The 10,457-nt window shown below is 37.7% G+C and overlaps 1 protein-coding gene and 1 non-coding gene across 2 annotated transcripts; both read right to left on the bottom strand.

The window, feature by feature from the left end:
• Positions 1-1,212: 1,212 nt before the first annotated feature.
• RABGGTB (Rab geranylgeranyltransferase subunit beta) lies at positions 1,213-10,433 on the bottom strand. Its single transcript, XM_027899458.1, has 9 exons — positions 10,388-10,433; positions 9,770-9,877; positions 8,492-8,689; positions 7,768-7,873; positions 7,054-7,106; positions 6,825-6,935; positions 4,870-4,995; positions 4,084-4,233; positions 1,213-2,212 (listed from the first exon to the last, which is right to left on the bottom strand). Exons 1-9 carry the CDS (start codon positions 10,388-10,390, stop codon positions 2,072-2,074), a joined length of 996 nt encoding a protein of 331 aa, XP_027755259.1. The 5' UTR covers positions 10,391-10,433; the 3' UTR covers positions 1,213-2,071.
• Positions 9,525-9,607, bottom strand: LOC114065504. Its single transcript, XR_003572983.1, has one exon. It is a non-coding gene; the product is annotated as a small nucleolar RNA SNORD45 (small nucleolar RNA).
• Positions 10,434-10,457: the final 24 nt, after the last annotated feature.

The raw sequence follows: 10,457 nt of genomic DNA on the forward strand, positions 1-10,457 counted from the left end.
TGAATTCACCTAACCAAGCTGTCTCAACAAAACCTAAAGGAAGCACATTTGGAATAATGGACTTGACCATGTAGAAGGTAACAGAATGGCTGTTGATTTCCCCCCATGTAAACAGAGATTCTCTTTTAATTAACATATCTTCAGACACACAATTTTATGTACCTGAATTAGTCACTATTCTTTCACAAATTCTCATTCAGAATCTTTCAAAATTTATTGCTGGGAATGTTGGCTACACTACAGTACTTAGGATTAAGATCTTTCCATATAAAGATTTCAATGTAAAAAAATTTTTGAAAGTGCACTTTCCAAAAGTCTTTAATAAAGGACCTGTAACTGAAGACTGAGAACAGTAGATTAATTACCGCAAACTAACAAGATAAACTCAGAAAAAAAATCTTAGCTGTATTTTTAACAAAATAGAGGTAGATGGTAACAATGCACCAAAATGACATAAATCTTAACATAGACACACTAGGCAATTAATTTTTTTCACAGTACATTTAATGAAAAATGTGATTTTGTGCAAGAAAAGTTGTGATGATTCTCTTTTTAGAAATATAATACCTAAAGAACTGATGTAAAGAAGGGAAGAACCTTCTTAAGAAAAGAAGTGGCACTTGCAAAGGTAACCTGCAATGAAAAAAACACTTACTTAAAAATTTTATGTTAACCTTTACAGTTAAGATAAAACCTGATTGGGGTCTCACTCCCTTATACTCAACACTAAGCCTATTGTAACATTTTTCCAAATCTTGAAAAATAAATTAATTCCAGGCTTTGACCAAGGAATTATTCAAGCAACTAGGCAACCAAAAATCTTTTACCTTAGCTAAGAAACCTGCAGAAAGGCTTTAAAAAGTCACTAGAAATATTTGAGCATTTGAATTCACTTTCCGTCTTTGAAATTCACTTGAAGTAAAAGTCTATCAAAAAGTGACTTTGTCGAGTTTAGCTTACTCTCTACCAACACCAACAGGCTGGATGAAACTAACCGTCTGGCTTTTAAAACTGTGTTGAAAAGAACTTTAGGCCTTTGTTAAGCATAATTACAGAGATTATCAAGCACTTCCTCCCCTTCACAATTACCTTTTACTGTATATTGCAATTGGACTACCATTCAGTCTCAGCCAAGGTGTGTGGAATGTAAATTAAGAGGCAATTTTAGGACTCCTGTGAAGACAAAGAGGACTTCATCCTTCAGCGAACAAGTATTTTCCATGGCTAATTTTATTGGTTTTTTTACATCATAATGAAGTGTTGGCAATTATTGTTGTAAAAGCTACAAAAGCAGGATTTCAACCCAGCAACAAATTTAGAATCAACTCTATATTCAAGTACAAGTCACTGTCCTGTACAGACCTTCTCTAGAATGCTTAATGTTAGCAACTTTATATACTCAAGGTATGCTGTATTTCAAATATTAGTGGAATTTTGTCTAAGGACTCATCAATAAATGAAGACATTTACATACTTAGAAGAACCATAATTATGGTTTTGCTGTTATCAATTACTATCAGAAGAAGCAGCTTGTTTCTCAGTACAGAAAACTGATGGCAAGCATGAACAGGTCAAATTAAATACACAAGTGTGAGCCATTAGGTCCGTGGCTTAGGTAGGATTTTGTTGGTTGGCTGGTTTTTTTATATCTTCTTATTAAGTGCTCTGTGTGATCCACCATCAAAAGAGGCCTATGTAAAGACCGGTGGTAGCATGGTTGATAGCACAGTAACACAAAAATTAAGCATTCACACAATCAAGCTTTGATTTGAATATTAAAAAAAAAAAAAAAAAAAAAAAAAAAGGCGCCAAGGTCCATACATTTAAATACAGATTGGAAATGTTTCTACATCTCTTATAATATAACCGAAGAACATGTTACACTTAGATTATGAGAACCTGCCTGTTCTGATACAATTTACAAAGTGATAAAGCCCACAGCAAAGCTATTGCTTTACTTCCATAATGTAAACACGTCTCAAGGAAGAATATGCCGACAGTTTCACAGATGAGATTATAAATTAGTAAAACCAAAGCAACTGGTCATATCAACCTTTTGTCTCTACAAGGCTTAGCTCACAAGCTCAGGTTGTACATTTATTCTTCGAAGGACATCTTCTGGCATACAAAAGACAGGATTGACGGCCTTAATTTGTTCTTCTCCTAATAAAGATAGTCCAGCAATTCCAAATAAGGTGTGAAATGGATCCACCTGGGAGAAAAAAGAAAGTTTGGGTCCATTTCCAAAGTCAGTCACTTTTTCACTTGTACAAAATGAAGCTTTTGCTTGCAAGCAAGAGAACTGCAAATCTCCATGCCTGGGGAAGACAACAAACATTTGTGCTAACATGTGTTGACAGGTGAGACAATTTCACCAGCGTGCATTTACAATACTATGATTTACTCAAGGATGTTGTCAATTATCTGCTGCTAAGGCAATTTTCAACTCTGAGTTAGACAGAAAGCATTCACATGTGTCCATTTGCATGCAATATCACAGGGTGGCAGAAGCAAAGATAATTAATATGTTAAAAGTAAATCTGATCATCTACAAGTACCGCTTCCCTAAATTCCTCATTTGTTCTTCAGGTACATCATAAAGCTCTTTATTCATCTCCAAATACAGCGCTGTGCTATAAAATCTTGAGAGGGAAGCAGCAACCTACTTTGCTAGAAAACCTTCCCAAACTATAAATAAAACAGAACTCCCTCAAACCTCCACTCCCAAAACCTCAAGACACCGTCCCAGAACCTCCAAACTAACAAACAACCTAAACACAAAAGCCCCCAGAAAAGGATGTGTTAGGAGTGAGTGTCTGCAGTAACAAATAAAAACCTATAAGCATCAACATTTCCATGGGAGTTCCCTTTTCAGCAATGGAGGACAGGTAAAAATAATATGAAATTACTGCTAATATAGCATGCAAAAACCTCTCCCAAAGGTGCTCGCATTAGATATAGGGAAAAGGTTCTGCAAAGTTGCTCTTCCAGGAAGACACAAATATTTCGATAACTCAAGTTTAATCTCCAAGCCAGAAAAACATTTAGACTTGAAATGCTGGGCTTTTCTTGGAGAATTCTAAAAAGGAGAAAGGTCCTTCTGCGAGCTCCTTAGAAATACAAAATCCTTCCTAATTTAAGAACACAAAACAACTTTCCAGTGATAGGCTAAAGAGACTTCTCTCCCAACTGGGAATAAAGTATCAGCTTGCAAAGAAAAAGAAAGCAGCTTGTTTTTTAATACATTTGTGGAGAATGCAACAGACATAGGCAGCAGCAATAAAAGCAGCTAAGACTTCCCCAGACTGTTAATAACTAAGCAGCCAAGTGCTCTATAGGAATTGCAATGAGGTCTCATAATACTTTTTACTTTATCTGTCCAGCACCCTTGAAAGATAGGAACCTTATATGCCAGTTTACCTGGACAATCTCAATTACTTCCACTTGAAACCAGAAAGAACAGACCAGCTAAATCATAACTGCTCTCTCAACCAAGCAGAAAATCCATACCACCAGCCTCTTCATACCACTATCACAAAAACTTCTTCCTCCCTCACCTAGACAAATGCCAGTGAAAGAATTTATTCAGTGGCTGGGCTGGCACAAAACAAAAGTTAGCATAAAAGGATTCTTAATAAAAACTTATGACTCATTTAGATCAGGTAAAACCACCATACTTTAGCCTGCATATAATTTCACAAAAAAAAAAAATAATACACCCTTAGAACCCACATGCATCCCAAAAAACCCACCACCAAACACTGCTTTCACATCAATCTTGTGGTTTTGTGAGAAACATGTTGTATGTGTTGTATGTTTATGTTGTATGTGTTATGGGAACCAAACCAGAAATTGTAGGAAATGGCAATTGATTTTAGAGGGGGATAGAAGTGAAATATAGAGTATGTGCTCCCTAAGTAAGCCTTCAAAGGAAATTATAACCTATTCTTCCTTCAAAGTAAATTGCAGCATCTGGAAAACCCCCCTGGATCATGAGTTGAGTTACACACAAACAAGAAACCTTATTTTTCCAGTTGAAATTTTCAATTATGTATATTTAATTTAGAAAAAAATATTATTTACCATATCTCCTGGTCTGTCAGCAAATCCACCAGTCTCCTCATCCTGGCAAGCCAAAATAAAGCAGCGCAGTTTCTCTCCGTCAATCCAATGTATCCTACCAATCATCTTCAAAGATGCTAGCACCCACCACGAATAACACACATCAGGTAACTGGCAAGCAGAGAAGCAGATTAATATTTTATTTTGTTTTAAACATAATCTTCCAAATTTTACTGGTAATTCTGCAAATTACCAGGCATGCTGTCATAATGCTGTTGCAGAGAAATAACACTTAAGAGTATCTCTGGAGTAAAAGGGAATTTTTGGATGCAGTTTCTTTTCAGAGGACTTCCCTTTTCAGGAAGGGAAAGACTCTTTTTCAGACATCTTCCCTTCTTCAAGAAACAAGACCTCAAGAATGTGATTTTTAAGCAGACTACACCTGTGAGGGAGGCTAAAAAAAAACCCCACAGCACCTTTTCCAGGAGCAAATACAAAGAACTTAAATATCAACTAGTTACATTTTGGGGAGGGGGGAGAATTTGACCCAGTTTAACAGGGTAACAGTTCAAGTGGTCAGTAAGACATCACTATGTGTTCTTCCCTACCCTGAGGACTCAAAGTAGCACAGCTAAGGACTGCATGACAAGTGTTATTGACAAAATGAAGAATCAAAATAAAGGCCTGACTTATATGAAGTATTTAGTAAACTTTTCAAAGAAGTCATGACATTTTCCAGAAGTACTTCAGCTTTAGAAAAAGCCATCTCTATTGAAGTTTGAACAAAGAAAAGAAACCACCCAATACCTTTTCTGGTCGCCCGTTGAGACCTCCAGAAGGCAACTGACGTTCACAAAGCCACCAACCCAGCAAGTCAACATTTACTTGATGCAACTGGTCTGTTATAGCCAGAAATCCTGTGCAACAATAGATCTAAAATTACAGACATAAATTTTTTGTGTATGTAAAACCTAAGTACAGTTTAGCAGACTAAATGAAGAAAGATCTCAAAGCAGCAATACTGTTATGTAAATAATGCAAAATAAGCACACAAACATTTCAACTTTTAGTTTTCCATTAGAAAAGTATGTTATTGTTACAGTTGCTTACAATTGCTTTTGTAAAAAAGTACCAATAACACAATGTAATTACACAGCAGTAAGATTTTACTAATATAAGACACTAATACAAGGCTTGGAAAGTGATCCTAGAAGATCTGACAGAGCCAGTACTCAAAGTGATTTCTGCAGGCTGGATGGACACGGCCTTTATCAAAATTTTGCATCCAGCCTATGGTTTGTTCCTGTACTTGCCTCTTACCCTAACGCTTCCAAAGAGCAAACTAAAGAGCAAATGAACAGACTAAATAGCAGAAAAAGGCTAACCCTGATCATTAACTACCTCAGCAATTCCACATACTTTCAGTCATGTCAGGCTTACTTTCAAAGTGCCATGTAATATATCTGCATTGATTCATCCCTTTCAATAATTAATTAAAAATTCATATCTTTTTCCTAGGAAATAACATTTACAGTGCAACAGCATACTGTGGTCACGTTTCACGTGGTCACTAAGAAAGCAGCGAAGCACAAATGACAAGAATCATAGAATTATTAAGGTTGGAAAGTCCAATCTTAGACCTAATACGACCATGACACTGAACGCTCACGATGAAGTGCCACGTCTACTAATTTTTTGAACACTACCAGGGATGGGGACTCTACCACTTCCCTGGGGAGCCTGTTCCAAAGCTTAACTTTGTTAAGAAATTTTTCCTAATATCCAACCTGAATCTCCCACAGCACAACTTCAGGACATTTCCCCTTCTCCTGTCACATGTTGTCTGGGAGAAGAGGCCAACTCCCACCTCGCTACAACCTCCTTTCAGGAGGTTCTCAACAAAATACCTCTCTATTTTCGTACGATGAGGTGAATCCTGGCTATGGCATTTCTCATCATAATTTTGCAAAACAAACAGGTCACTGCAACACCATTTAAATATTTTATTAAAAATTGATTTTGTCCCCCCACACATTCAGGTTAAGTGCAATAAACTCTTCCATGAAAAGAAATAAAAATAGGAAAGGTAGTCTTATGCAAATTTTCTGCTGAAGAAGTTACTGAGGTTGTCTTCCTGGGGAGATTCCTTAATTTGTTCCAATTATACTACTGCATTCTCTTCTCATATAGATTTTACTGAGCATTTTTCAGAATCCAGTGTCACTTGTAAAAGTGCATAACACTAGCAACTCTACTTGATAAGTTTCTCCATTACTGAGTTAGGTTATCTTATCTTAAAACTGACTTTCCTCCAAAAATTAGGCAAGGCTTGATATCTCATTGTCATTTGGGTTCATGAGCTGGTAAATCTCAAACATATTATACAATTGACCTTTACATCTCATTCTGATTTGTGACAGACACAGTGATAAATCTTGTCCACTGTCTCTACTGAAACCCATTTCAAATTCTTTAAAAATCCTCATGCTGACTATTTCAACATCTCTATGTAAAGACTGAAATACAGTCCTAAAAGTTCTTCCCTTACTATCTTTTTTTTCTACCCAGACTATAACCTCTGGAGTCTTGACTCATCTTCTCAGATTTGTTCATTTATTTTAACTAAGGTACTTGAATAAGGCATTTTGGGAAACAAGCAAGGTACATCAATTGCCATCACTGACAGATGTTGTAAAGAAACATTTATAGGCAGTGTGTGATGCTTGCTAATTTAAAACATTTCCATTTAAAGAAAAACTCACCTGTCCTGCATGTGATTCGGAACCTGGTCTACAACCAAATCCTCCATCAAAGTTCATACAGGACAAAACGAATTCTACTGCTTTCCCCACATCAATAGCATCCAGCTTTCCCTGCAAGTCAGAAAATAACTAATGCACTCGATAGTCTACGAAGCTCATTACCTACACAAACTTCAGCAGTACTAAAGAGGAGACTCCATACTTGTGCAAGTGATTGTTTAGGACTTACCAGAAGTGCAAGAGTTGCCACAGCACAGAACGAGAACCTTGTATCTATTTCTCCTATAATGTGGGGGGTAGGAAATGAAGTAAGATTGGTTTTTAAACAAAAATACATTTAAATCACCACTGAAAATATGGAACTAAAAGTTAAAATACTAGGTTCTACACTGAACAACAAAATCAACTAAAATCTTCCCTTATACCATTTCAGTTTCCAGCTCATTAATTATTTCCTCAGTAATTCAGAAAAAAATTAAAAATGCCATGTTTGTTCATAAAGAATTTATACGCAGAAACAAAATCAGTATTAACGGAAGTTCATGAGTACAAACCCAGTTTTTCTCACTCCAATATACTGAAAGATCCTTTCACATCTGGCATGGATAAAGATCATTGCTGTCTGCCACTAAACAGCAAGTATAAAACATTCCTTATGGAAGAGCGTATCCAGTAACTCAAAGTACTGTTATGTTAAAAATGCCCAAAAGTTTTCTTTAAGAACAGGACAATTTATTCCTAATACAAGAATGGAACTGAAGTTTAAAATATTTATGAAAGGAATGAAACACAACTCTGCCCTTTAAAAAACTCTTCTTTTTCATAACTTGGAGAATAAAAGTGTTCACATACAATACATATGCAAAAAGACCATCCAAGGAAACTTAAATTTACAGACTTACACATCAACCTAGTCATTACATTTTAAAGATTTAAAAATTACCCCATTCATCTCCAGCAAATGATCCATCTTCTTTTTGCAAGCTCTGTATATATTCAACAATTTTATTTACATCAACAACATGGAGACTATCATATAAGATAAGAATCTAGGGAAAAAAAAGACATAGTAACAAGAATCTGGGGAAAAAAAAAGACACAGTGACAATCAAAGAGAGGCAAAAACTTTATTTCTTAACAACCCCCCTCCCCTGGATTTATAAAAGACTTAATTTGACTGTGAATACTATCTCATAAGGGTAATTAAAATAAACTTTCTTTCACTTTAGTAGTTAATCACTATACTTAACTTATTTATCTCTGTCTAAAAACTAAGTAATTCTCAAATGAAAATACAGGCAATGCACCCTAAAAAGTAAATCTGAAGAAATTCCTATTAACTGTGATCACAAGAAAACATGACATTGCTTTATACATCCTGGATATGTAGGTAGGGCTAACAGTGTTTGTTACACTGTTACAAAATTGGTAAAAGAATGCAGTAATCATTAAATTATTGTTAAAACTAAAACAATCCTGAATATGACAATTTTTAGGAAGTGATACAGCTAAATCCTAAAGCTGTGTTCATTTGATTTTTTTTTTCTTAGTAAGGTACTGAAGTAATTTTTGCCATTGGTTTTCAACAACAACTGCTTCATAAATCTGCAATCATAAAAATCATTAATCACAACCACTTTTTTTTTAAATTACCTTCCTACACTTACCTGGACAGCACTGAGGGTATACAGAAGATGAGGATCATGACCTATGCTGGCACTTATTCCCCCACACTCATGTTGACATGATTTGATGAATGCCAGAATTTCCTCTTTGTTCATTCGGTGCAGCTGCCCCATGAGATCCATTGCTGTCAGCCCCCAGTAGATACCACTCATTCTCAAATACTCCGACATACAGTATTCCTAAGTAGTGCATTATTTTAGTTCTTGTGCAGACCACCATCAATATAGAGCAATGAAGATAGACTGGTTAACATTTACAAATAGTTTCTAGTAAGCCAACCACCTTCCATCCCTTTACCAACAGACTCTGTGTCAGCCATTGACACACATTCTGTGCATCCTGCACGTGTATATATGCACACAAATAGGCACATGCACACGTACAGATCTACACATCCTACACTCCCTTCCTCCCCTGTATTTTTCTAGTTCCAAGTATCAAGCACTGTGTCAAATTGAGAACATACAAGTAGCTGGGCACCAATTCACTTCAGATCATCGCTTATTATCTTGGCATTCAAACCACCCCTTATTGCCACCCCAACTAGCCTCAAAACACAACAAGTCTAACATTTAATGAAACTTATTTCCAAGTGCCCAAACTCTCACAATCTAAAGTTGCATTAGAAACTTTATATTGAATTCTCTTACATTGATTACTTCACCCACAGCACATAAAGACTATTTTCTACACGCAGTACTTTTTAAGCACAAGAAAAAAACATTCATAAGTAACAGTGCTTAAGAGTTCTTTTGAAAACAGTAAAGGTAACTGCAACTTTTCTTCGCATAAGCAGTTACCGATATTTTTCACCTGCTAGAAGTAGAATCCTATTGTTGTGGGCTACAACCAATCATGTATGACTATAAAACTGATTTTAAAGTGTTTATGAAGTCTAATAAGCATGAAGCAGTGCTGTGGTGGGATGCATTAAGTTGTTCCATCAAAAGTGCAATGTGCAAATGTAGCTCTACTTGTGCATTCTAGTGGATGAAGAAGCAATCGATAGCTTCTCAGGTCTCAGAGTAATTCTAGAGCTAAACTGATATTCTTCAAATTTATACTCAGATAATACATGCCAAAACTCATCACAGACCTGGAGAAACTAACAAAAATATCTTTATTTTATAGTTTGGATTGCAGGGCAAAAAACTATTAGCTTGACAGCATGCATCTCACCCTTAAATGGAAGCCAATAAATAAAGGTTATTATTACTCTTAATAAACCCGCAGCTGTACTGAAACAAACTGATACCTACATAATCATCCTTCTTTGTTCCGTACGAAGCTATATAATCTGCATGTTTCTCTGCAAGTAATGTACTCGGGGCATCGGGTTTTATTATAACATCCTTCTGCGGTGTCCCCTGTAAAAAGCACCAACAACATGATAGTTGCAATCTCAGGTCAGGACGTTTTAGCACCTTGGTATAATTTAGTCAACACCGGTGACTGCGACTCTGGAAACAAACATCCCTCCGGTAATTCTGAGCCCAGGGAAGGTCACTTTTCAGCCTGACTAAATCTTTTCCCGGGACAGGCTGCGAATGAAACCTTGCCATGAAGCGGAGAAAAAACACGAGCTCTCCAGGAACAACCTGAAGCACCGGACGCAGAAGCCCTTCCCAGGCCCGGCGCCGAGCGCTCGGCTCGGGGCTCCTGCCCTTCGCCCTCCGCCCCGCCAGGCCGGGCCCGGCCCGCCCGCTGCCGGCGCCGCTCACGGAGCCGGAGGAGCGAGTGCGACCCGCGCCCTCCCGGGCGACTCCGGCGCCAGCCCCGTTCCCCCCAGGGCGGCTCCGGCGCCAGCCCCGTTCCCCCCCGGAGCCCCGCGGTGCGGCGGGCGAGGCCGGTGCCGCACGCACTACTCCCGTACCCACCATGTTGGCCGCCCGCGCCGGAAGGGGCGGGGCGGGGCGGAGGCTCCGCCCGGCGCAAGCGCAGGGAGCG

Source organism: Empidonax traillii, unplaced genomic scaffold (genome assembly GCF_003031625.1).
Source record: "Empidonax traillii isolate 1590-97213 ecotype Southwest subspecies unplaced genomic scaffold, ASM303162v1 scaffold669:size348880, whole genome shotgun sequence".
In the NCBI taxonomy this organism is placed as follows: Eukaryota; Metazoa; Chordata; class Aves; order Passeriformes; family Tyrannidae; genus Empidonax; species Empidonax traillii.

Bases quoted from the DNA above. Each gene is read 5' to 3' on its own strand.
- RABGGTB (XM_027899458.1), bottom strand. The intron at 8,690-9,769 runs GTAGGTATCAGT...TGCACTACTTAG, and splicing joins GAACAAAGAAGGATGATTAT to GAATACTGTATGTCGGAGTA. The intron at 4,996-6,824 runs GTGAGTTTTTCT...CTGTAATTTTAG, and splicing joins CCGAATCACATGCAGGACAG to ATCTATTGTTGCACAGGATT.